At 46.0% G+C, this 27,774-nt stretch overlaps 1 protein-coding gene across 1 annotated transcript in view; it reads left to right on the forward strand.

The window, feature by feature from the left end:
• The first annotated feature begins 3,458 nt into the window (after positions 1-3,458).
• Positions 3,459-27,774, forward strand: part of LOC120959885 (uncharacterized) — a 144,584-nt gene continuing 120,268 nt past the window's right edge. The window contains exon 1 of the mRNA XM_049609528.1: positions 3,459-4,265. Within this exon, the coding sequence (XP_049465485.1) occupies positions 4,263-4,265 (3 nt within the window). The 5' untranslated portion in view covers positions 3,459-4,262. The remainder of the gene's footprint in view (positions 4,266-27,774) is intronic.

Here is a 27,774-nt window from a genome sequence, read left to right on the forward strand (position 1 = left end):
TTTATTTTAAACTAAGTAGTTTTATTTTAAAGATACATGCAACATATTTGTGGTGTGATTTAGTTCATTATTTTGGATATGTTGCGCGATGAAGATTTGTGGTTCACCGTTTATGTAAAGGTATTAAAAACTGATTTGTATGTTTAACAAAATTTATTTTAACTAACGCTTTACGTTGAATCCAACAAGCGCCCCCAGATATACTGCAAATAAATATGGTTACCGAACATTTTTGAAAATTTAATGCATTAAAATTTTGAAAATAAATTGTTCGACTATCTTACGTTACAAACAATGGCACATTGCACGATTATAGTCAGCTTTTTAAATGGAGTTTGATTATTGCCTCAAAGCTAGCTAGAATTAGATTCGATTACCTGCTCAAAAATGGCAAAACAAGGTGGTGTTTTCATCACAAGGTGCATTAAAGAAATCAGGTAGTAGAATCTAGAATCAAAGTGTATGTAGTCCAGGTGGTATCAGCATGTTTTTATAACCAAATTTGAATGTCACTATTTGACAAGACGGTGATAACTTTAGCTCAAACTGGATTTTTGGTAACTTGACAAATACACAAAACTTAAAATCTTCGTTCAAAAACAGAAGCGATAAAAATCAGTCTTCTAAATACATGTACCTTGGGATAAGCGCACCTGTATATTGTACACACTTAGATAGCTGCTCGAAAACTGCTACACAATGCAAACAGCTGACAGGCTGAAATTTCAGCCTATGAACTTAAAACGGAAAGGGCCACAATGTTAGTTAAATTTTAAAATAGTTTAAATTAATTTTTGTTAGCGCTTTTATTAAGATCTATTTCCAGTTTAAAACATTTTTTAACAGATCTGTTCAAATACCCCCAACAAATCGCAATCCTAATGTTTAAATAGCCAACATTCAATTTCACATTGAATCAAGTCAAATGGTTTCGCACATCCAGGAAATAAAAATGATTTACGATTCACAAGTAATACATACCATCACCCCTTAAGCTTCCAAGTGCAGCACGTTGCTGGACATTTGTATTGCTCTGTCGTACTCCTACATCGGCCATTGGAAGTTCACATTTTTCAAAGTGTTTGCCATACTGCCATACCAGACCAGACGATTGAAATACATGGCATCTGTATCAAGACTTCGTTGATTGCTAGAGTTTCTTGAGCTCAACAACATAATAGCGATCATAATAATGATGCACACCACCAAGTGGAATGTATCAGCAAGATAAGAAGGAAGAATTAAAACAAAACAAAAACGATGTTCTATAGAAAAGAAAAGAATGAACAATCTGCTTGAAGCACCCCACCAAGACCGATGCACCGGTGCGCGTTGATAAGAATACAGATTCGCAAAGGAAAGGACGCTAAAAAAAGGTGCAAAAAAGCAAAAGTGTTCGATCGCTATCGTAGGCAGCCCCAGACATTGAATTGTTCGTTAATTGCATTCGCATGCACAATGTAGCGCAGGAGGAAGTCACGAAACTGCTCAAATGTTTGTGTTGCAACAAGCGGCCCCATAATGCGGGACAATGCGGGGCATGCTCTGTGCCGCTGAATCGTCCATTTCCTGTGGTTGTCTTCATCCCGACTTTAACGCCGTCTGCTGGGTGTCTGTTTTTATTCACCTCACATCGTGCCAATGTCAAGGATGGTTTTGGCTGTTGGTGTGTGTATTTATGAACCTTAAATTTGAGGCTTTAGAAGAAGAACAGCCTTAAGCATAATATTACTATGCGAACGATCAAAATTTCACAGACGTAGGATGGTGCACGGCACGAACGAGCGAGACAAAGAAAACGACAACGAAACCTGAAGGGAAGTTTTGAGAAGCCATTATCAGACCTCCGAAACCGGCAATCCTCCCAAGAGCATCGACAAAACCGGCAATTCTCGAGCCTCGACGAGCATCGAGGATACTGTTGTAGTTTTCCTCAAAATGCGGACCAATGTTTGCCAACAAACAAACATTGCACCAAACGACGCCTTTGTTGTGTGCGTTTCGTTTCGGTTCGTTCGTGGTTGGGAGATATGATCGCATCGATTGCGTGTTCGATCGAGACCTGTGCTATGCCGCAGGTTCGCAGGTTCACTTTGTGTTGCCCTTTTTCTTGTGATGAGTCTCGTACCATCGCAGGTAGAGCTGGTCCGGCTTCACACCCTTTAGGTACTGTGAGGCAGCGGCGGCAGTCGAAGAAAGGTGCGTTAAATCCCAATTCTTTTCCGGTCAATCCCCAGACCCTAATGCTTGTCGGCTTGCACTGCTGACAAATAATGCAATTGACCCTTTCCGGTGTATCGAGCCGCACGTCAGGTTCCTCGCGTTATGTGGCGTTGATGTCTTTCCGTTAGCGCTTCATTCAACGCGGCACACACCGGTTGCGCGTTTCCATGGAACGTTCGTTGCGATGATTTGCTTCAACGATCAACCACGTAGTTTGCCGGGTAAAGAGAGAAAGTCGCATGAACCGACTGCGGGCGCCACTCACTCTCTTGCAGCACGAATGAACCTCTTGCTGATTTGCGTTGGTTGTGAGAGCACAAGTCTTGGTGAAATTCAAACTTCGGGGGGAAACCAGCGTCTTGTATATGCACCTACTAAAATGATGTCATCGGTTGAACTGATCTGGAGCATACTGTATCGATGGGTAACAAGAAACACGAAATGAAAATTGCAAAATTCTTCAAACGTTGGTTCAAATATTCTGCACAGTTCAGTTTACGATTCATAACAAAAAAGAATAATCAGAGTGCATTTTTCATAAAAGTATCTTTTTTGTTTAATTTTAACATAAATCAATACCCTAGAGTTGTTAAATTATAACTTTAAAGCTCTAAGCATTACTGCATTTCATAAAGGCAATTTCACAACGTATGAAATTACGCACAGCCTCCAGTAAAGAGCAACATTCAAAAAAGTAGCAAATGAAAGATGATTGACCTTAAGATCGACCCACAACTATGCGCTGCTAAACCGTTTGTAACTCCCACTTGGAATTTGAACGATCGCGAGTATTGTCCAGCAACAGTTGATGTTGTTAGTTCTCTCCTCTCTCTCTCTCTCTCTCTCTCTCTCTCTCTCTCTCTCTCTCTCTCTTCTGAATCAAGCCTCTCGCAAGCTCCTCAATCTTCAGGGCGGGAAAATCTTGCATGAACGTCTCCACCTACAAAGAGCATGAGTTACACCAGTGCCACACATATTCACGGTCAATCTGTGGGACGTGTCTCACACCGATCGATCGACGAAACATCGACTTTACTCTCCTGCTCTCAATTTCCCATTCTCTTGCTTGGGATCCAAGACACGCAACTAACGCAAGCAACCAACTCTCCCGTTGCTAAGCTTCCTTTAAGCTTGCAGCCCTACAGCACGCGAACGAACTCCCACATCACCGGTTCGTCGACGACCTTTTCGGGCGTACTCTCTTGATCGACGCCACGCATCGGTAGCGAAGTGGCCGAGCACGAGAAAACCACGAGATCAGTCTTGCTTGAGACTTGGAGTGAACTGGAAGTGTTTCCCTCTAGTTTGTAGTGGAGTGGCCGTAAAGTAAAAAAAGGAAGAAAAAAAGCAAAGCGCTGCAGAGCCTTGGGCAGAGCAAGAGCACCAAGTTGGCCAGAGTTGGAAGCTCCCTTGGACAGGGTGTGGAAAACAGTGAGCAACATTTGGCTGTAAGCAAACCGACACAAAGTGCAAAGGTGTGCGCGAGATTTGATGCTGTACGAAAGTATATGATCAAGCTGTGAATCGTGTTGAAAGTGTAATAAGAGTGATTTTTTGAAAGCCTATTCGCGGTGAAAATAAAATTGGTGCGAGATTTCTTAGAATCTTACAAAACAGTGTATTTTCTTCACCGTGTTGCGGTGTTGGATAAAGCGAAAGGAAAAGATTTTTGTCTGTGCTCGTTACAATCCAGTGCAGCAAAGGTGCACGATTCTGAATAAAACAGCAAGTGAAGCTTAGTGTCAAAGTGGTGCGCGCGATACAGCGCTGTAACGCAGGTTGATAGTAAAGCGTTAGCGCTTGGGTTAAAACAGCTCGAAAGCGCTGCGGTGCCGTATTGGAAAGTTGGAACATATCGCTGTCGATCGCGATCGGATTGCTTTTGCGGATACTGTGCCGTTTTACTGTGGATACAATATCGCTGCTGACTGTTGAGCAACCGCGGTAAATCGTTTCGTGACCAGAGGAGCAACGAATCAAACCGAATCTTCTCCTTTCCGGTTGCCTTCGTTGACGGCAACAAGCAGCCATGGTGAAAAATGGTAAGTAATCGCAAGATCGCGAGAGGAGTTTCTCCGTCAGACAAACAATCGTATCAAAAACGGCAAAAAGCGGAGCACAAAGCACACACACACAAAAAAATGGTGGCTCAATCTGTGTTCGGCTCATCTGCAGTATCTTTTTGCGTGGCAGTTGTTAAAAATGGCTGCAAAATTATGATGAACAATCTTTTCTTTTGAAGGCGAAGAATTGTCCAACAGTGTTAATCAGTTTTTAATGTGATTTGCGAAAGGTACAAGCAAAGCAAGGCGAAAAATGTGAATCGTTACATTAGGGAAAGTAGGAAAACATGATAAATATGCATATTCAAAGCGAATATCCAAAACTATGCAGATATTTAAAATTAATGTTAGCAAATTACGCAAGTTTATGGTAAAAAATACTTTTTAATTTTATTCAACCATAAAGAGATTTTAGCTCATGGTTTTGGAAGTTCTTGCAAAAATAATTGTAAATTGTAAAACAATTATGTTGTTTGACATCGAAAATGAATGTTACAAGACCTAGTAACACTTGCTCTAATTTTTCAACCCTCGACGGAGATCGCTTGCTCCGTAGCTTGTTAAAACAAACAGCAATGATGCTTTAAATCCATCATTTCCCTCCAAACTCGTGCTGTTACGAATTTCGTAGTGTATCAAATTATTGCACTGGATTACTATGCAATTGTTCCACTCGTTCAGTGTGCCAAAGGCGCCCGAACAAAGCCGTCGGAGGCCATCGGTAGTGCATTAATATTCAGCATTAGAAAGCATAAGAAACCATCCGCATCATCATCCGTGTAGTGGCGTGTAATTCCGAAAATTACGCTCAAACGCTAACCTACATAGCGTCGACGGTGAAGATGGGCTTCTGTTCGACAGAGACAGAGAGTAAGGCAAAAAAGTAAGGCAGCAGCGGTGGCAAGCGAAAAAAAAAAGACGATCACGAAAATATAAATTCCAACTCTCACTCATCGCCAACAAACCTGGCAAACAGTCTGCGAGCAAACGGCAACAGACTTTACGGGAGGAGTTGTATACTTTCTCCGTTACATTCGAGTGGTTTCGACGCTTAGACGAGCTGTGGTGTCTGGCGGTATGCACAACTCGCAGCAGAAACAAAGTGACCACCAGATTGATGCTTCCCGTGTCAGGTGGTATCGTCCAAGTGCAATGTGAAACACTTGTGAGAGTCGGTGATGCGCTCGCACAAATCTAGGTGCCTCGTTCGACGAGTATCGATACAGTAACGCTCACCCGGCTCACTATCTTAATTTGATCTTCTGCTTCGATTCAATGCGGTCCGCCACTGGCCGGTGCAACATAATCGACATCTATTAATTCTTGCGGACCCTCAGAGTGTCCCTTGCTACATCCAGGCAGCGTGCAGAACGGAGGAAACAAAAAGTCTAGAAAAAAAAATGCACACTGAGCTTTCCGAAAGGGTTTTGCTCTAGACGGCCGACTCTTCGCCTTGCCATGCGATGGTGGCAAATGTAGTGAACGTCAGTTGTCAATACACATCGGTAGCTTACCCTTGGCCGAGCGAGCCTACGGGCGGTGACTATAGACGGCTGACGAATGGACAGATGGACAGCTATCAGTGGTGTACTGACGTGACCGGTTGTGTCTGATCCGTGCCATTTCGCGCATTCCAGCGGGCAGCAGCACCATCATGGGCATCCGAGCCTCCGAGTGTGTGCAGCAGCATCGCCATTTCCAAGCCCGAGACATATCGGTGTTAAAAGGGGCAGTCCCGGTTGTCTCTGCATGTTCTGTGTGCCTTTTGCCACTCGTTCGATGCTCGTACGGCTGGGTGCGGGACGCTGCTGCAGGACTGCAAGCCGGGCAAAGTGTAGCAGTGGCTGAGCAATTTTTGCTCCTCGTCATGGAACGTGCGGCAAACATCTTCAGCACTTCTTTTTGTGTAGCATGGTGTTGTCGGCGTAGTGCACAGTTCTAGCAAATTGGAAACATTGTTGTAATGTCTGGCCTCAGGGTCAGACCGATAGCACAGACTAAGCACAACAGCGTACCAGCAGTACATGAACAATTATAAGGGCGTTGTGAACATATTGTTTCCATCCCCATCAACGCAAACTGTTCTTATCCTGCCAAGAAGGAAGTTACGCCGCTTGGGAAGGTATATTTTAAATCGACCACATCTCATCCCAGCCATGGGGACAATGTGTTGCCAATAGCCGCAATAATTATGACAAGCTTTTGCGCTTCAATGATGTATAAATAGCGAGAAAGATGTAGTAAAATCAAGATATCAACCAACTGCCGGCTGCATGTTGGCGGTCTCGATTTAATAACCCCTCTTTACCTTTAAGGAACAAAGGGCCCCTTCGCAACGCGCAACAAAAGGCCCTTTGCATTCCTTGATACAAATTATCACCTTAGCAATCGGGTGACGAACTGGGAGGACGTTTTCGCTTTTCAAATGAGATCCCCAGGCGGCACCGAGGTAGTACTAGGTACGAAGTTAATTGTAATCGTATCGCAATTAGTTCTTAAGTGCACTCGGAAGCTTTCGGAGCAACGGCAACAGTCTGTGTCTGTGGATGGAATACAAATAAATCAAGAATAAAAAGCAGCAGCAGCTTCCTACCGTGTAGTGCGCCACGGTTTGGCTAATTCGTTATTCGCTAATTAAACTATCAACGTTTCAACTGCTGCCAACGACCTGGTGGCGCGCTGCCTTTGGTGGTCGGTGTTAAATTTCAACCGCGCTTTGCGCTAGAACAGCCTAGCTGTGCTCGTGTGTGGGGGGGTACAGTAACTTAAGCTGCAGAAGATTTGTCGTGCAGTGTTGCAGTAATGACACACCGTGGCTGGCAGTGGAACAGGCGAGGAACACACACACACACCTGGTAGCGTCAATTATCTACAATTATCGAGTAGTGCCTTTTTGTCTTCTTTCTATTAATTGTTTGCCCTGCGAGATAGGATGCCGATGAGATGGGGACGGAAACTGGGAGGTCATTAACATTCCACCTGCATGTAGAAGCGTTTTTCTCAGGCACCTAAATCAGTTCTGAGCTTTTTGGAAATGGTTTAATTTTATAAAGTTATGATCCAATGAAATTTAAATTTTGAATGAACAAAGAGCAACTAAAAGCAACAAGTTTCAGGGGCACACCAATAGAACGCGCTAAGAATGTCTTCATCTAGACTCAGCGTGAATAAAACGAACCAAGTCAAAATATGATTTAGCGTACAGGTTTGCCCATAACTTTCGTCGGACGGGGCTAAATTTAACCAAGGCCATAATTGATTTTGTTTAACCGCGGAATGAAAGAAATAACCGAAGGAGATATAGAGAGCACAACGCATTTCCCTTTCCAGCATCCTGTTGTCTGGCTTTTCGAAACTAAGCGACCCCAAAACCGGTTGCGAATTTGGTCGAGACGCGTTTCGAAAATTGCCCCAAAACATCGCAGCGCAGCTGGAAATGTCAGAAGCAACATTTGTGAAACGGGTCTCCTTTTTGGAGAAGTTTGCGCTTTTGCACTGGTACGCCAGTGGTTTGGTGGTTTGTTGTTTGGTTGGCGCATTCGACTGTTCTTCCTCCGTTCGCTGTGCAAACCCACGGTCGCAGTATGAGGTGGAATTTGGCGTTTTGCAAAAGTCAACCACTTCTCTAGCCACTTGAGGGTCGGAAGAAAATTGTAGGCAGGCAAAAAATGGATACATATAAATGTCTTCAAAGTGCATTCACGAAAACAAAACAAGCAGAACGTCACCTTCGAAAGTCAGCCAACCGGAGCGTGCTGGAAGCGCAAAGTAGCAGCGCACAAAACGGTGTCCAAACGGATTTAGTCCAAAATGTCGCAGACGGCTTACGGCAGCCGCTCGCTTTAAATGTCACTGAGGTAGGTAGGGGCCGGGCGTACGAAGCCGTTCGGTAAAAAGGTGCGCAGCGCGTGTGGCTGCAAAAAGTCGATCGATCGCGCACGGTAAACCGAACGGCCTTGGATTGTGTGCGGGGTACTTTGGTGTTGTTTGTTGCAAACCTTACCGCACGCTACCAGTTTGCCCGATTTGGGCGGTTTCGTACGGTCCAACGGTGGATCACACTCACCAAAGGCTTATGACGTGGCAAGTCAACACCAAACCTCACAGCACTTTAACATGCCGCTGGGTTGTGTGCGTGCTTGAGTAGGTGGCACTAAGATACCGTCGTATGTGTACACGGTTCGGCCTTCAGCGCCATGACAGCGGGCTACAGCGATGGCGGGTTTCCTCCGGAAGCTCCAACGCTAATTGTCTTTTGCCGTTCAGCAAAATTACGCCTGAACACGGGCCGCTGACCCAAGAGGAAGCTGAATTGGAAAGCAGAGAAGAAGAAACCCACCACGAAACAGACAGAAAAGTGAAGAACAACGTGAGCAGAAACCAGATTATCATACCTTGGTGACATCACCGCACCGATCGATTCAGCCGGGATCGACCGACGTGGCTGTTTAGCGAACGTTTAGCGAACGCGATCCCGAACGAACTCTCAGCGAGTGGCAGCGGGTTCAACAGAATCATTCCGAAAAACCGGTTGACATCCTGAGTAGCGGGCCTTCTTCATTACGGCGGTTAGCACCCCGGTCAACACAAAAGATGTCATCGGATTTGAATGCCGCCCAGTTGACGAACCTCCGCATTTTCATCCAGCCGTGTAAAACTCACGCTGCCTACCGATACGGGCAGCCAGCGGCTGTTTTGTTGAGCGGTGCAGGTCGCAAACAAAAAGCAGCAGGAGGTGCTTAAGTTGCATGGCGCAGCGATAGATGCATTCGCTGCGGGGCAGACAGAATGATAACAGGCCGCATGGCCACACACCAGGGCCGCGGAGTATGCATGGCGAGCTGCCAGAATGCAACCACCACGCATGTGTGGTTTAGCGGTTGCATTCGATATCTTCCTTTTTTTCATTGAGCGTTGGTGTAAGTTGTTTTTTCATTGCGCAGTGGTATGAAACCACACACAAAAAAAACGCACATGAAAACAGGCGCTACACGCTAGAGTGATAATCACCGAGCCTAGACTAATTTATTGCCGATTTAAAGATGCAGATGCTGAACAGTCACCTTCAATACGGGTTCGTCCGTTTTCGCCTTTTACAGGGAACGGTGAATGGGTGAGCCCCCTTCTGGGCGTATGTAAATGGTTCTGATCGCAATTGCGTTTACCGCCGGCCCGCTTCCGTTCCCTTCGCGCAGTCCCTTAGTCCTTCACCGAGTGGCTGTTTCATGTTCTCGCTCGATAATCGACTCCATCCAATCGATCGAACGATCGATCCAAGAGAGGGGCATCGTCATTATCGTCAATTCAATACAACTTTTGATGCCTTCGGGGCGAAAAAACATGCCCGGCGCCTTGGCCATGATATCTTGTTCGCTGGGATCACACACACACACACAGAAACACCATGCAAACGACAAACCCGGGACTGTATGCCCGCCTGTAAACTTGTTTCATCACCACCAGAGGTCAAATCCTTTATCCAAAGCACATTGAACGCAGTGCGACGACACGCTGACGAAAAATGCAAAACTTTCTTACCATAGAAACGCAAGCAGTGCGCATCCAAGAACGTGCGAGCGATTGGCATGCAGTTTGTGAATGATTTTGACTACTTTAAATACCGTGTGGGCAGAAGCAGCTGTCGGTTGTGGGTCGTGGGTTGGCCGGTTTTCATTAGCATTGACTTAGATTTTCATTACCACGAGTTGTGGTTAGAGAAGCCTCCGGTGGAGCGTTTTGCGCAACCATCCCAATCCATCCGCGAGAGAGATGCATGCGTGCGAGTGCAGCACAGTGAACATAGTAGGCCTATTACGCAGAATGAGGTCATCCCCGTGCAGCTTGTCGATCGCACTCGCGCTTCTGTGAGTGTCGAGCTGTGCCGGTGCACAGTGTGGTGCGGCATTGGAGTTTGGAGTGCAAATATGTGCCGTACCACAGCCACCCACGCCCTCGACACCCGACGCGATGCGCTTTGCTGCTGCTGCTGCATTCGCCCATCAATGTCAGTTTTGCATCAGTTTCTGCTCGGTGCGTTTGCGGTTTAGCGTTTGTTTTAGGTTGGTCGTGGCAGTGTTTGATTAGCTGCAGCAGTTGCGAGAGTAAAAGTGGTCGTTCCCGGTTTATGCGGTGCAATCGATCTTCAAGGTGTCGGACGGTTTCCGATGCCACGTACCCCGGGTGGTACGATCGTTTAGGTGCGCTCGAATCCGGTCGATTTTATTCAAGGCAATCTTAACTGTCCCCTTCACTAGCGGCTTAAAAATGGCCTGTGTTCTTTTCTGCTTTTTGGTTTCGAAAGTCAACAGTAATCGCGCTGGCGAGGGACTGACCACGTCCGTGAGCGGTAGGATTTATCATTCTGTCGTATATCCTTGGATGAATAATTCGTTTAATGTAGTTCGTGTTTGTGTGCTTAGGCCAAATGTTAAAAGTGATACAATGGGGATATATATTCCATAAGCTTATAATTGTTCTCGGCGAGCTAAAACCCTGGCAATGGGATGGATTCAACACATCTAAACCGGCGCTGGTATGATCTATTTTATATGATCGCAATTACCCCTCCCAGTACAGGTAGCGCTGCTTACGATACGACATTTGAAGGCAAATCCTACCAGTGTGCGTTAAAAAAGCTGTGGTTTAGCTTCAATTGAATGTGATTTGCACTTGCAGCGTGGCGGCAGCGCAAATGGGCAATGAATAAGTGATACTTACCGATACGGTCAACCGGACCGACGGCTAGATGGTGGTGGCTAGACTATGACGAAGCGTTTGCCGGCAGGCGCCCCTAAGATGCACTTTACATCATTTTACTCGAGCCACCAACCAAACGACATAGGCAAATGTGTGCAAGGCAAACAGTTGATTCATCTGCGTCCTGCTTCCATCAGTACGTGGTCGTTGAGGCCGTGCAGTACATCCTACAATGTGCCAGGGCACGGAGCATCAATTTTGCTTTCGAGCTATTATTTACCGATCCGTCAAATGGCAACCGCAAGGCGCCTTCTTCAGGCATGGGCAGACACACACACACCCGGACATACATACATACTCGTGCGCTTCTCGAGCGCTGCGACGGGAAGATGTGCGGTACGGGCTTGCGATGTAAATGGCGCGAATCCACAGCTTATAACTCATAATCGCTGCACATTTGTCGGTAAATGGGCGTTCATTTGCACTTTACCACAGCGCACACGCACGCTGCCATGGCTCGATCCCGTGTCCAGAAGATCCGCGCTTGTGCCACTTAAACGCTGGATTATATTCCCTACCAGGCAAGAACCGATCAGTTGAGCCGACACACGAGATGGCAGTGAGAATAAGGCAAAGATCATACGAGCGCGATCCATACCCGATAGCATCGCATACCACCGGCAGGCAGCCAGAAGCAGGTTTCCATTTATTTTACTTAGAATATTGATGAATTATGGATCCATCCTTTGGGACGGTTCACGGGAGTGGTACCATTTCTGCTGCTTTGCAGTCGTGCTCGGTTGGCTGGATGATTGAAAAGCGGTTAATAAAATTACCAACCGGAGCCGCAAAATGACACACATACCAGCGGGCCAAGCGGTGCATGATTTCTCATTTTGTTGTGCGATGAAAACCATCACATGATTGATGCAATCCGCCGCTTTTGGGGTAATGTAGACGTTCCTGAAAAAACATGGCACACACAACAACGATACATCATGCACACGCAAACCGCAATCGCCCGAAATCCGACGCAAACATCCATATCAAGAAAAGGCCAAGTCAACGACCAGTGTGCATCATCAAGCGCAATGCGTCTTAATGCGTTTTAAAGTTCTTCCTCCGCTTTTAACAAACGCCACACCGAAACGCCAATGCAATGTACTTTTTTTGGGAGCTTTTTCTCCACTCGCTTCCTTTTATACCGTGCAGAACGAACGTTTGGTACGTTTGGTTAATTACATGCTTGCATTACACGGTACACAAGTTCGTCGAATGCATAGCATAACGAACAGTGGATTTTTTACTCACCTACCGAAACTTCATCGTGTACACGAATTTTGCCGCAAGGGTTTCAACTCCCCTGCACATGAAAAAAAGAGATTTCCCTTGGAATTTTGGAATTGGATGCGGATGTTGGTTGGCTGTACAAGAGAGTGGGTTTCTCCCTTTAGTCTTCCTCTGATTAACTTTAGAGCCCTTCCTTACCTCCTTTCACACCGGCCCAACATTTGAGTCCATTTTTGAGGTACATGTATTTGTGTGTGTATGTATGTATGTATGTGTGTGACGAAAGTGCTCTTCGTTTATTGTTGGTTCCCCAAGCTTCATTGGCCGGCGGCTGACATGGCCGACACACCGCGCGGTGCTCCTTTCAGACCGACAACAATCCTATCGCTGAAGGTCGTCGCTGAAGTTGATGGACGTCTTTAATGAAATTGTCATTTGATATGTTTGTGCGACTTTGGCATTCCTGTTCCGATTGCATTGCGCCCACAACGAGCCCCAGCTTCTCGATCAACGTCACCGATCGATTCATTATTGAAGCCGAACCAGTTAGCTAGGCTAGAACGGCACACACGGCTCTATCGGCTGCCGTTACTCTAATGACGCCAGCTAAACGCCCGCTAACGATCGTTAATCGCCATGATCGATGATCTTATTAAGCAGCCGGGAGAGCGTAGGAAGCACTGTTCTGGACGGGGCAGCATGTATGCGGAAAGCTTATCGAGTCCATTTTGAGCTGTTCCAGCTCACTCGAAACGGAGAAAAACGGTGGTTTCAATTTAATGTACTGTATCTGTGAGTGTGTGTGTGTGTTAAGGCACACCGGGCGCAAGTGTTACGTTGTTGCCGAATGATGGATTGTGACGTCTGTACCCTTTCCAATTAATTGTCGACGATCGACGTGTAGACGATTTCGAACAGAAGAGATTTCGGCACAACAATACAGAAAAGGTGGTCGGTGGAATCACAAGAGTGGAATACACGATGGCTCGTAGCATCGCATTTTGTAGTACAGTCGTAAAACAATGCCGATTGGCAGGAGAGAAAATCGTCAACAACATTATTAAAGAGTCGACAACGTCCGAATGGTGACTGCTGGAGGTTAGTTTGGTTTCACTAATGAGCGAAACTCACCGCACTCTTCTATCAACTATCTTGAAGATGGCAATTCAATTCGACCAAGTCGTTTCCCGTTTGACAGCGATGACAAGTACATTTGCTGGAAGCAGCAGGTCGACCGCCGTTGCCCAGTTTAGCACTGTCTCTACGTTAGCCGCTCGTTGGAGAGATGATTCTTCAAAAAGAAGAATTGAAAAAGTCTGTTCCAACGGCCAACGGCAGCGTACATCAAACCAACAATCGGAGTAATTACGAATTGTTTTAGTGATTGGTTGACAGTAAAGACAACTTTAAGACATCCCCATGTCCATTATCGACTCACCCGCCTGTGCTGGCAGCGCTGGATGATAGACGCGCAATCTTCCTCCTATTAGGGTCATGATGAAATTATAACTATCGTTCTCGGTCGTCCTTATCCACCTGTATCCGCGCACCCTCGCTCATCCACGCACATCCGAAAGCGATCGGAGGTCGAGGAACTGGCGTTCAAAACGAGGGAGAAATCATTCAGAACGTTCTGAACGTGACTTCCACTTATGCGGCCGTTACTTCACATTCACTCTCGCAAGCAAGCTGCTTCGGTCGGTTCGGGCTAGACCGCAGCTCTTGAGCCACGAACCGGCAACCGGCCTTGCTGGCGAAGATGTTGTAGTGTCCAGTGTGATCGTTATGTTCATTATAGCCGTCATCATCGTCATCGCTGTCGACTGCAGCGCCTTCAACAGCGACGCACTGTTGGGGCCACCTCAATCCGAAAGCCAAACTCAAACGTCTTCGGACTTCGGGACGACCCCGATCACGCACTTCACGATCGACTCTTGTCTCCGCCGCGTAACACATGCAATAGCACCGGCGGAGGGATAAAACGTTGAGTGATAGGGCTTCATTGTGATTGTATTATACGAGTCCACTCGCGTTCTGGAGCGTCCATAATCATCATCAGCTCAGCTGGCTAATTGGTTGTCAGAGCTGGTAGCTTCTGTATGCATGCAACCGGACACGGATTTCCGTGCCCTGTCACACTCACAGTCGTTCGGAGCCGTTTCGAGAGTGTGTATGTGTGTCCGAACTCGAAAAGGGGACGCGCGGGAAACCATCGGGCATTGATTGATGCTCTCGTTTTTGGAAGCACCATTACGCAGCGGTTCGGTTGCTTATTTATGGTCGTACCAGCGCCTCACTGTTGGTTGGTATATTTTAAGAAGCTGAGAAATGTGCTTTTCTTTCCGATACATTGTATCATCAGCTGGTTCTAGCTGCTACTCGTTCCCAGACATGGTTATCGTAGTCGTTAGATGAGTGTTCAACAACCAAGGCGAAGATTCAGAAGAGGCTTACCAACGTGCTTAGAACAAGAATTTGCTTTTACTCTTGCTCGACAGCCTTATGATGACTGATGGCTAGTTTGCAGGCCATCGGTATGTGGTTGAGAGCAAGAAGCTCCTTTAGCAGTGCTTGATCAAGTGGAATAATACCACTACTCATGTATTCGAAGAAATTCGCACGGGCTGTTTTCAAAACACATGGATCCAACCAACTAAGGAGATGCTGCAAAAATAACGACACGCCATCATTACATGACTCTCAAGCACTGCAACGGTATTTTCCATTCGAATGTAAACACAACGGCAGCATTGAACCCATTGAAAGGAAGTCAAAATGGTCCGGAAGGTTTATTGTTTACCCATCGGCAAAATAAAAATACGCCTCCCTTGATACTAAGGAGGTCCGTCATTCCCATACTTCCTGAGTCACTCTTACCCTATCTCACGGTCCATCGCTGCCACCGCGGATGAAGTAAAATGGCGCCTTCTCTCTGCAACATTTCTCGCGCGGTGTTGTTTGTCGAACGAGAAAAAATTAAAAAAAATCCGAACATCTCAAGTGTGTGAGCAGATCAGTGAATAAAAAAAGGTCACGACCTACTTCAGCACTCTCGCACACGAGCCGCTCTCACTCTGCACTGCCATAGTTACACTTACTACTTGGGTAAAGGTAAACACTAGCATCAGCACACACCAACACATACGCACTGTAAGTACCTGAGGCGTAAGCGTCTCCTTTTTCAGCAAACTTAATCGACTTAGGTACGCACCGCTTCGAATCAATTAAATTCATTATGCAACAGGTTTATCGCCGGGTGCGTGCATGCATGAGTAGCAGCGCCTACCAGCCACAAGATGGCCGATAACGCGAGCCAACTTCCTTCGCCGTAGCAGAGCCCCGGATGACAGGCCGGATGGGTGGATGACTTAAACGCATCTAACGGTATTCACCACCTGCGGCACCCAGGGCTACGGCTACGGCCAGGAGGGGGAGGGGAAATACCGAGAGTGTGCTACTCTCGTGCAGAACGAATACCAATCCCAGGCCGCGAATGCAGCCCGTGGAGCTAGTTTCGCTGCGCATGGCGTGCGCATTTTTAGGCGATGGCGCTGGCCTGTATTAACAGTTATTTGTAGGACATAATCAACGCAAACTGTTATTTGCGAGCCTGGTTGCATCGTTACGGGGCAGAGTTTTGGTGTCGATGAAGGTGGTCTTGGTGGCGTGCATAGGGCAGGACAGCGTGACTGCTTGCTGTGTGCTGTGTGGTGTTTGTTTTAGATTGTCACAACAGCGAAAATGCGTTTGCACACGCCCTTCACATGGAGGTGTGCGTGACGCCGCATAAAGGACATGATAAGGTAACATAAATCACTTCGATGGGCGCTAAGGGCACACTGCTTCAGTACCGGCGATGTGGTAAGCTACATTGGTGCTGTGCATGTTTCTTCGAAAGTATTATGCGATTAACCCATGATGCCTGCATTTGCATCGGAACCGAAGGTGTGCTGGTAACGTGACTGATCTTTACCACATGCTTGGAGATGAAGCATGTGTTTTCATTAAGTGAGAAACTATTAGTACGATAAATAAGTATAATACTATTAAACAGGTTTCGAGAAATGAAAACGGAACAACTGTGTATCTATCCCAATACTTGGTTCCTTCATTCAGTCCATTCGATTCTGATGATATCGATGAATTGATATCGATTGCTCAGAGCCACTTTGACGGTGCATTCAGAAGTGTTGTTTCACAGTCACTGCCTGCACCCTTGAATGGTCGATTGCATTCGATAAATGGCTGCACTTGCACAACAGAACAACGCAGGCACTTCCAACATGTGTTTGTGTGTGCGCGTGTCCTAACAAAACGTTCACTGCAAAGACTGGATATTCACGTGATAACATTTTCACGACCAATTAACTACCAAAGTAAGACCGAAGGCTTGAAGCAGTTGAGCAGCGCTGTACATGCCACCACGGTTCAGGTTTCACATAGTTCGAATCGTCTAGGAAAAGTTTGTATGATGCTGCGCTGCTTTTCTACTGACTACATAACTGACCAAAGCAAGCATCAGGTGAACTGTGCAAGAGCAACAGAGAAAAAAAACGGGAGAAACGCAATTTTCTACGCTGTTTGCGCTGTTGGTTTGTTGCCTCAATGAAAGTATGTTGGAGGTTTTCTTTTCAATTTTAATTCCTTTTGCCCCAAACATTGATATCGTTACACTAAACTATTTCTTCCCAATTTTTTGTTTTGTTTTTTGCTCCCGACCGTACGCCACCTGAATCATTCGGGGAATTTAATGTGTTCGATTACCGCAGCTTCGCAGCACAGTCTCAAACAGAGATTAGGACGCATTACGAGCTTTCTTCCTACCCATGTGCATCGCACACCGGCCGACCGCTGGGGAAGATTTTTGCTTCCCTTTCCATTTGTTTTTTTTGTTGTAACCGTTCCTACTTAGTCTTTTCGTCTGACGCTGCTCAAAAACAGTTATGTTAATAGTCGTGCAAAGATACTTGAGCTCGTTCGAAGCTAAAGAACAAGTTTTAGTTTTTGTTGCTGTGGCTTGCTGTTGTGGCTTAACTTCATCGTGAGGCTCTCGTTCCCTTCGGGCTTCTCAGTACATTCCATCGTGTGTATTTTTTTATAGGGCCTCGATGGAATTGATCACACAGCGCCGGTGTGCGGAACATTTTTAGAAAAGCCTAAGTACATGATCAAAATGTTGTTGTTGTTGTTGTTTTTTTCTTGCTTCGCTTCTCTACCTAACCGTGTGCCGTACGTGCAGTCAAGTGAACAGCAACACTTCGTGAGCATCGATCGCAAGACCGGCATCGGTCAAGCCTCGGCTGAGAAGGGCTTTCGTTCACGGGCAGCCAACATAATAGCGGACAGATTTTTACCGTTCGTTCGAATAAGAGAGCTAAGGAGGGGATGGGTTTGCTGGCTCGCCATTCATGACCTTTGTGCCCTTTTGTGATGGGATGGGTTCGGTAGCGGTAGCATTCACACTAAAGCAAACCCCGATTCGATTGGAAACATCAATCTGTTGATTAGAAAAAGGGCAACCCAATTATCGCAAGCAAACGAGGAAAGTTAAACAATATATCGACCGATTAGCTCTACTGGTGTGTGTAAAGAAAAGAGCGATAAAAAACGTTAATATAAATTAATTCGGGCTAGAACAGTGTTCAAACATAAGCACCACTGCTATCTGTAGCGCAACAAATTAGAAAAAAAACGGCCACATTATTCTTTCCACCATACTGTTGAGCTGCGATACTGCACGCCTTACGACCGCGAGCCTGAATAGCTTATTCTCGACAAGAAGCTGAGTCGTAAAATTTGAATTTTATAACATCACCCCATGGAGCGCGCGTGCACGAAATGCTCGGTCTTGTAGATTTACGCAGAGCGAAGCGGTGAAGAAAATTCTCAAATCCCTACGGTGCTCCCGGGAGCCCCATAAACCTAGCTCGTAACGATTTAAATGATTAGCTTCTCTTTTCCGAACTTCCTAGGCATGTTGAGCAGTAGATCGCATCTTTGTAGAAATAGCGATTGTTTGAGTATTTGGACGAAAATATTCCCCCGTCAGTATGCTGCCCAAGTGTGTGCGGCAGCTGGACGTGCATTCCTGCTGAGGGAATGGTCAGCATTAATTAGATAACGTGGATGGTATTTATCCAAGAACTTTGAACGTACCATGAACTCTTCAGCATGGACGTGGAAGCTTCCCTGTCCGACAACGGTCCGCCACGGCTCTGACGGCTGCGCAAATGACGTGACGAACCAGCAGCAGCGAGGTCATGCTGTTCCGAAAACCGAGATGCTGTAACGAGATCGCTGGGAATGTCTTATAAGCATACAATACATCATTGTGCTATTTTCTAATGACTACAACCGTAGCAAATGATTTGGTTTTTGGAACAGCTTTAAAAGCCCCCGTTGTCGTCAATTTAGTTATTGGTTGTGGTAAAAACTGTGCTAATGATACAAATCTTTACCAATCGTCGCTCAAAAACGCTTTTTTATGTTGCAATAGCACTGTAAATGAACAAACTTTTGAAGCGACCAATCTAAACTGACGCTCTTCCAATTCGATATCGTACTACTCATGGCGGCCTTTTTTGCCGGCTGAATTATCAGCATTTCTTTACCGCGAGAAAGTATCGGAGAAACGACAAAAAAGCCAGCAGAAAATTCGCTACAAATCAAACCACCCCTGGCATGATCAAGCTTCGCTGATCGAGAAAGCGGCCCAATCGCGCTCAGCGTTGGTGCAGATTATTAAATGCAAATGAGAGTACCGCCTCGATGCTGGTAACTAACGCACACCCATGCGCCTTAGTGGGAAACTGGATTCCATCTACCATCTGTGCGCGTCCGGGGTCCGTTACGGCGCTGATTCAAGCCCGTACCAAATGTGACTAGCGTAATGTATAATGGAGCCGCAAGACTCGAGGTAGGCGGGAAAGGAAGGTCGATCAGAGCGAGTGTTATGAGTGAGACTGGATCCGCCGACGTACGGAGCAAGTTTCCCTAGATGTCTCGACCTGTTCGGTTTTGGAAAGGCGTGATTTCTTTATTTTTCGATTGCGTGTGTTGGAGCGCCCCAAGGGTTGATGTGGTAGTTACTGTCGCCGGATCGTGCCCGAGGCCCCCAACCCAACACCTACGCCACACAAAAAGGTTGGCGAGGCTTGCGAGCAATTCATAACAGACGAACGAGGTTAAATCGCGCCTTTTCGAGCCATTGTCATACCGTCATCTGTCGTCTCGGTTAAAACAGCCAATAGTATCACTTTTTAACGTTGATTTGCTATATTTATTCTCATCTCTTTTCTCTCTACGTCTCTTTTTCTTTCACAGGTAAGACCGGGTGTAGTAATATCGAAGTGAACAAATCTTGATTCTGACGATTCTGCAAACATCAAGCTGGGTGGTAAGACAATGCTCGGGCGGGGTTGGGATGGTGCGGTTTGAGTGAGAGATGACGGCACATTCATCAGCAGCCATTCACCCCGGACTGATCGATCAGAAAGTGAGAAGTTCATGTGCGATAACTATCCGATCGAGAATCGAGAAAGAAGCGGTCGAAAGAATGGAAGGAAATTCCACCGCGGAGTACGGGGCAAAAGGAGGATACCATTCGTTGAACAGATGCGGTGAAATGAGCAAGATCACGCAAGATGATCTCGCACAATGAATTCAATTAAAACGATGATCGACACCATCGCACATAGTGATTCGTGATCAATCACTAGCCTATGAATTCACTACACACACACTAGCGAAAAGAGAGGAAAAATGAAACGCAGGAATGTACTCCCTTTCTTTCCTGCTGGTTTGAATTAGCTGCACTATTGAGGCCTTTGACGAACGCATGATTGAGCGATGGATTACGATCGAATTGTGCGCTGAATTTCGAACAGACCACGATCACACCCATAGCGATAGTGTTTCATTTCTTCAGTGCGTTTGTTTTCCTCCGGTCCAATCTATCCACCATCGCCATCGATCCGGGTGGATATTTTGACAATCTCGGCTCTAACGAGCGGCGGCCGTCTTGCGGATGGGCACGAACTGTATGAGTCGGTACCAGTTCGGCTGGCGTCATACACCTTTCGGCTTCTTCGTTGGCAACAGCATCTCATAGCCATAGTTCACCCATACAATTATGGTGCAGCACTGAGAAGAGGTGGAAATTGGACAACCCCAAGAGGTGTGTTGAATAACGAACGTATCTTTGGCCGTTGTTGAACCACGGTTTTACCTCAATTTCTTGACGGCCTCCTTTTTTTGCCCCGTGCCTGTTCCCAAACACAAACACATACAAGTCATTTCCATTCCTTTCTACTACTGTGCACTATGTGCCTGGACGATCGGTTTCATGCTGCGGCCATACCCCTTCTCTCCATCCCTACAACTCTCTCTCTCTCTCTGTCTTTCGCTCTCTATCTCTTTAAGCGCTGTTTGCAATGCGCGGACGCTCGAATGCTGTGCTGTGCTGCCATTCTCCATATGTGGTCCGCGAGCACACTGCCCAATATGGAAGAATTATGTATCCAAACCTTGACGTTTTCGAACGGAAACCGTTCGAAATCGATGGGTAGCGGTGGGTACCGCCACCAGCGAGCGATAATATTTACAGCCGCGTAGCAATCCGCCGTGCTGTGCTGTGTAAAAGAAACTTACAAGAAAGGAGAGCGATAAAAAAGCTCAACGAAACAGAACTCTTTTTCAATGTTGTGAAATTTCTCTTGATTACGCAACTTCTGAGGGTTGTGCGCTGGTATGGTGTTTTGAACTGAATAGAAGGTATGTGACTGGCAAGTGTCTGCTGTTCTATTCTGGGCAGGTCCTTGAAAGAAGACTCTTGATGGAAAAGAACAAAAAAAAAGATGTTCATGTTCATCACGCTATCCCAGTATGCTGAATTTGGTTGCCGTCTTGGTCGGGCGATGATGGCAACAGACAGTAAACACGTTTAATGGGAGCTTTACGAAAAATAATAGCGCATGAGCTATCTCCCATACCATCGGTAAGCTGATAACGAGCTAAAACTTCTTCGAAAATAGTATTGTGCAAACGAGTTCATGTTAAAAGCCCAATTAGCTGTGAAATAGCCTTCGCTCCTAAGCATCACTTATCACGGTACAGCTGTGTTAGAAATACGTTGGAGTTGGAGGCGTAGTGTAAGTAATTGCTCTGACGCTTCATAATGGTTACTGTTCTTACTAGCCATTAGTTTGAAGATGACAGAAAGAAGGCCACTACATGTTTTGAAAACATAGGCGCTAGCAAGAGTCATAAATCATCATAGCTTCCCTGCGCTGCTTACGATCATCAGTTGTGGTTTCCCGAAGGATGTGGTTTCTAGTTTCAACTGGCAATAATCTCGGCCTAATGAGCACCATTCGGTTCCATCCCCGGTGCATTCTTGTTAATCGCCATTCGATCCTAGCCAAAGTGCCATCATCTACTAGGATTATGGCGCAATCGAAGAAATAGATCAATGATCTTTTCGTGTTGTGATCGCCACGTCCGCTCTTCGGATCATTCCACTGTGGCCAAATCGCTTATTTACTCTCCACACACAGCAAGCTAGAGTAGAAAAAAGAAAGAAAAAAGAGCGAAGAACACAACGTTCTCTAGCGAAGTTGTGCAAACGATTGCATAAACATTTTGCGCTTCACATCAACTACGTTCCAAGCAGCCGAGCAGCTGGTAAGAAAAAGGTAGCTAAATGAAGAAAATAAATACTGCACAAAAAAACACGACCGCGTAGCCAATAGAATGGCAGCACTGCAAATGTCTCAGCCGATAAACTCCTACCAGAGTGCTATAGTTCATTAAAAATAGATCATCCTAGGCAGTGGTAGAGCAAGGGCGGCCGTACCGGAGCCGTGCAAGGTGGTGCACATGATTGCATGAAGATTCTTCAGCCACTTGGCACAGGCCACAGCGCTCGCGAGCATGTAATCGAGATCAAGGTTGCAGGTGAGAAGACATACACGCGGTTGTGCATCTCGCGAAGAGGAAGAATTGCAGCATAACCGAGACGTCGGAAGCATCGGTGCGTAGAGAGCTAGCGATGGAGCATTTCTCGAATGCACTCGGATTTAGCGGAAAAGTATGTTTTTCTACACTGATTAGCCTGCAGCAGAGGGGCAAGTGCAGAGGGTACCAGAGAGCGAGGGAGGTGTTGTCGAACATCTGTTTGGTGGTTGAAGTTTTTGTTTGATCGAGCTTAATAGTTGTCTAAGGGAGGAATCGTAAGCAACGCCAGCGCGGAGAGATCGACAGCTGAAGCTGTGGAATGCATCCGAGTCCGAGTGCGATGAGAGCGTATGAGTTTGACTCGTACATGCATTGCCCGTTCCTGTTGCGCTAGGTTTGACAGCTCTACAGCTCTACGCAACGGACTAATTGCACTCGCGTTCGCTGACTTAGCTTGCCCGGCTTGCTCTAGCATTCAAGGTACTAATTATCGATCTTGGGAAGTTACAAATTACCACTACTACCGCCCTTTTTGTATCTTCAGTATCCAATAAACTGCTCCGCTCAATGTAGACCGCGAAGAAGGAAGCTGACAAAACCAAGATTCTGAAATATTTTCTCAACCATTGCTTTGCACCGGCTTAAAATTGCTCGAATGATTTTGTTGGACGATCGGTCGGGATGATCGACAGCGATCAACAGCTTCGGCAGACACGTCCACAAGGCGTGAAGCAAAACAATGAGACGGTTTCAAACGAATGAGAAAAATGCGTCCATCTCTTCTGTTGGCTTTGTGTTTTGCTTCCTTGCCTTTTGCCTTGAAACTTCTATGAGCGTTCGAATCAAACGTCAGCCCATCTGACAAGCGATGTCTATTGGGGTGGAAGAAATGATTGGTTGGATCTCATGCAAAACCGGGCCCTGGGGAGTGTGGGTAGGGGGAGCGATGGTTAGTGGCGATGGTAGCAGTCACCACCGAGTCGGCCTTGCTTGTTTGCGTGATTGTTATTTTTTTTCGCCCTTGCTTTCTGCAAGATGATCCAAACAAGCAGTCATGTGAAAGACAAACGTGGGCTGGAATATCTGCCCATTCGTAAAAGTGAGAGTTCAAATAGAAACGAAGCGAAATCATCACACAATCTCGGGAGAAAGTGGTATGTGTAATGGAATCCAAACGCACGGCTTGCTGCAAGAGGGGGATGAGCTTAAGTCGATCCTTTGGGAAACGACTCGTACTGGGGAAGTAAATCTCACCACGCATTGTACATGCTTCAGACGGGACAAATTTATTTCAAAATGTTACACTAACACTACGTCACTCGCTCTAATCTTAAGCTCTTATGGAGATTTATTGTTTCCATTTTCACGGAGGACAAATGCACATTGGCCCAGCAGCGGGAAGAGCACAGTTGAGCCCGTGGCAGCAATAAGAGAGTACGTTAATTACGAATATCGTTAGCTGTCGGCTGCCGGCTTTAAGCCGCTAAATAAAGGACGAAGATCGAGAACAAATTGAAAGTGACCGATTTGAACGAGTTCGAGAGGCGTGGTTGAGCGCGTGCTGCAACGAACCTTGGCAATCGTTTCTCACTCAGCATTCGGTTTGGTATTCTGCACTAGATTTTATGTAATTTGTGTATTCTGTTTTGCTTGATTGACCTTAATTATAGAGGAAATTCGAACAACTTGCAGACACACAGTTTTAGTGCGTACTATGGGGTGGGGATATTTCTTCTTTTTTGCAGTGAACATTTCATGGAATACTGACCTCACTGTGTTCCAGGAACTAGTTGGCTCGGTTTCGCTTGCTGGTACCGAAAGGAAGCGGCAACGAGGCATACTTTGCGAATGGGTTTAATGTACTTCCAATATATTCCAGAAGACGCAAGATGTAATTTCTGTGGTGGTCATCACGCAAGCGTTTTACTCACAGCGTAAAGGAAACGATTCAAAGTGCCTTCGCAAATCATTAATGGAGGGGAAGTGCGGCATCTTTTAATGGTCGAAACAAATTTTGTCGTGCCGTCAGGTTCAAGCACTATGACCCATCACAAAACATTGTGTTTAGGGCATTAGGCTGTACACTTTTTTGCTCGTTAATCACAGCCAACCTTGTAGTATTTACGTGTGGATTGAGGAAATGGTTCCACCATGGTGCTAGTAAAGTATATCCGTTCGCTTAAGACAATCCAGAGGGTTTTTGATAAACGTGACGGTGAACTTTTTTAAGCAATAACATATGAGGTAATTTTTATTAATTTTCTCCTTCCTCAGTACGATAGCCATGAGGGGTCACAACTGTTTTGCATAATATAGTATCTTACCTTCATGGACATCGCTATTCTTCTGGAAGCGATGAACCAAAGCAAGGTCAGGATAGTTAGGACAAAAGCATTGAACCAATTGTTCAGCTCATTAAAATTGATGATTGCTAACCGGGTCTTCCGTGGACCTCGCAGGCCGTCCGTAACCTCCAACAATGGTATCGTAACCTGATGTGTCCACTTGAGTTCGAGACACTGCCAGCGTCTTATAGGCCATTGTTTCAAGTGTGATTTCCCTTAGTTTGCTATGTCGTTGCGAGTACCGGAACACTGTGGCTCAAGCTACACCCATTTCTATTGGGTGGTGGCGCTTACCAGTAAAGTTTGCTCCGTGCACTATAGACAGATTCCTCTCCGCATCACACAGATCGCCGCTGGATCCAATAGGCAACCCACCAACCCACTAACTTCCATTTCCGACCCGACCTTGAAGCTCTACCAAGGGTGTACTAGGGTTTATGTATGCACGAATGCGTGTCTGAGAAGTGGAGGGTTTTTTTTTCTCCAAATGTCACAAACCATCAGTCGCAGGCGCTGTGCTTCAAGTCGAGCTGTAACCTTCGCTCGCTACAGCTCGAATCGCTATGGGATGAAGTCATACCGCGTTGCCCTTGGCGACTATGACAGAAATTCAATATAAAACGCCTACTACGACGAGTTCTTCACCGTTATAGGCTTAAAAACAACAACAACTCAAGTTAACCACAAGCACACACACGCTCATGCACACTACAATAGGATGCTTTTCTGGAGGAAAAATTTCTCTTTGTGCAACGCACACCAGTTTCGTAGCTGGTGCCATTTTTTGCCAAGTTTGTGAATGATCGACTGGTCAAAGGTTTACGTCACAAATGTCAACTTTCACCTTAATGGTTGGACTACTGTTACTTACGGCAGATGGTCGATCGTTTATTGTATCTCCTTGGGCAGGAGAGGAACATGTTATGATTGAGGTCGGTAATAAATAAGTCCTTCTTTGGTGTCGCAGCTGGAATCCGGTTCGATTGTATGTTTGGTGGTATTTTTGCAAGATTTCACCAATCGGTATGTAATGAATTGATGGCTGTGCCTTGAAATAAATTGCATTGAAGTGGAACTGTGCATTGTTATCCAAGGATAAATACTTCCATGTGTTACATAGATCACATTTTATTGCTAAATGTTAGTGCTTCACAATACCACACAAAGTGTCTTGAATCGCTAACAAAACATGGTAACACTAACAAAAAATAATGATTTAATAAAAATATTGACAGAACTTGTGAAAAGTATTTATCGTGCCAATTACCACTGCTTTGCTCTGAGAGGAAATTTTTCGCGGTGATATTGAAGTGCTGGGTTATTGCGCTACCACAGCTGCGTGAACCATCTTTTTGCTTGACAGGTTGATTAGATTCGAATGCCTGAAACAAATGCTAGCCGTTCTCAGCCTTCCATTTATGAAAGTCAGAAGAGCTCGGTGTTCGTACTGATTCAGGAGATGAAGTTATAAAATGGAATTTATTACCATTTACCATCCGGTGAATGTCTGTTCGAATTGTACCCAATGAAGTGCAATAATTTGTTGCCTATTATTTCTACTGTTGTGAAAATAGTATTTGTTTTACGTACGTTGTTTTAATAGTTACTTAACGAAACTGTAATGGCTGAACAAACAATGTGTCGCTTCTAGACCCTATTGCTTTCATTTTCTACAACATGTATGAAGTTTTCACTTTAACTCACGCTGAAAATTGTATGGCAAGAGTAATGGTAGAGAGGATGTGGCATCGTACCGTACGTTACCGCAGAACTGATTAATCTCGTTCAAGCTGCATGGGCGCAATGGAGAACGAAACGGCGGTACCTTCTCGTAAGTGCTGAACGGGCGCAAAGGCGACGAACCCTTTCAAAGGGCTGCAGGTCTTTCCTTTGGCTGTTGAAATGCCACCCCTGCTCAACAAATGGTCAACCTCTCATCACCAGCGGTGGTGACGACGGTTTCACCCGTTTCCATTCTTTGCACTCGAGAATGAAGCGGTCTGTCTAGTAGCGCATCCGCGCGGTGTGCTACTTGAGCGGTTTTTCTTTTCACCTGGGCCGGTCTCGTAACAGGAAACTATCAAACCCCGTTCCCATGTGTTTGCGCCCCTTTCCCTCCTACCACTGCGACCCGGGTGCGCTCTTCCAGCTGTGACCGGGCAACCCACGGGCAGAAGTGTTTTTCCACCGGCCGCTCAATGGCAATGGGGTGTAATGGGGTTCTCGGAAGAATCGAAGCTGAAAGCAGAATTTAAATTGCTTCTCACTTCAGCAAACGCACTTCCATTTGTTCCCGTGTACGCTTCCTCCCCGCGATGTCTCCAGCCACTCGGGTATCGGCATCGGCGTTGGATCATTTCTCGGTTTCGATGAACTTGAAAAACTCTTGCGGCCACTGCGGCATGCCAATGTGAAGCTGGGGTGCGGTTTTGCGCGCTGATCCCAGCCCATCTGGTCATTCGCCCGGGATGGATATTGAGCGGAAAATGGCTAAATAATGTGCTTACGTAATGTCCGACACTCGATATGGCGGGCCGTGTGTGTGTGTGTGTGCGCCGGGGATACCGTCAAGAAGGTTCAAGAGGTACGTAACCGAGGATAATGATGACAGAAGTCTTCTGCAACAGCGATCAACTTTCTCCACTAGTACGCTGGTTCATTACCCGCAGACAGGCCTTTCCTCCGCATCATCCGCATTGGTGGGACACGTCTGGTAGAACGGTGTTGTTGTGGTCACAATATCAGCAAATAAATGGAGCTGTTGAAGCCGTGACTGCTTCCCTGTTGCTTGATTATAGTGCTACCGATGACTTTGGCTGTATGAATGCGTCTTACACTTACAAACGAAAGACCTTTGAATGCATCTTGTTGAAATTCTTTTAGCTACATCACAACACCAACTACTACTACTACTACTACAACCAAACAAATTCAACCGATCGTAACCGGCGCAGTGATATTCTCCTCAGCAGAAGACTTTCGCATGGGGCATAGAGGGTTAAGTTAAATTGTAAAAAAACACATCCCACTCACCCACCATTCTGCAAAGGTGCAGATGCTTGATTGTCGAGAAGCAAAATGTTAAAGGAAAAAGGTGGAGAAGATTGCTCACATATATAGTTGATCATAAAAGTGACCTCCGGGTCCGGGGCGCTCAAGAGTGGCTGAGAATTCTCATGCATTTTTGTATTGTGAAAAATCAC

The sequence above is a fragment of the Anopheles coluzzii genome, chromosome 3, assembly GCF_943734685.1.
Source record: "Anopheles coluzzii chromosome 3, AcolN3, whole genome shotgun sequence".
NCBI lineage: Eukaryota > Metazoa > Arthropoda > Insecta > Diptera > Culicidae > Anopheles > Anopheles coluzzii.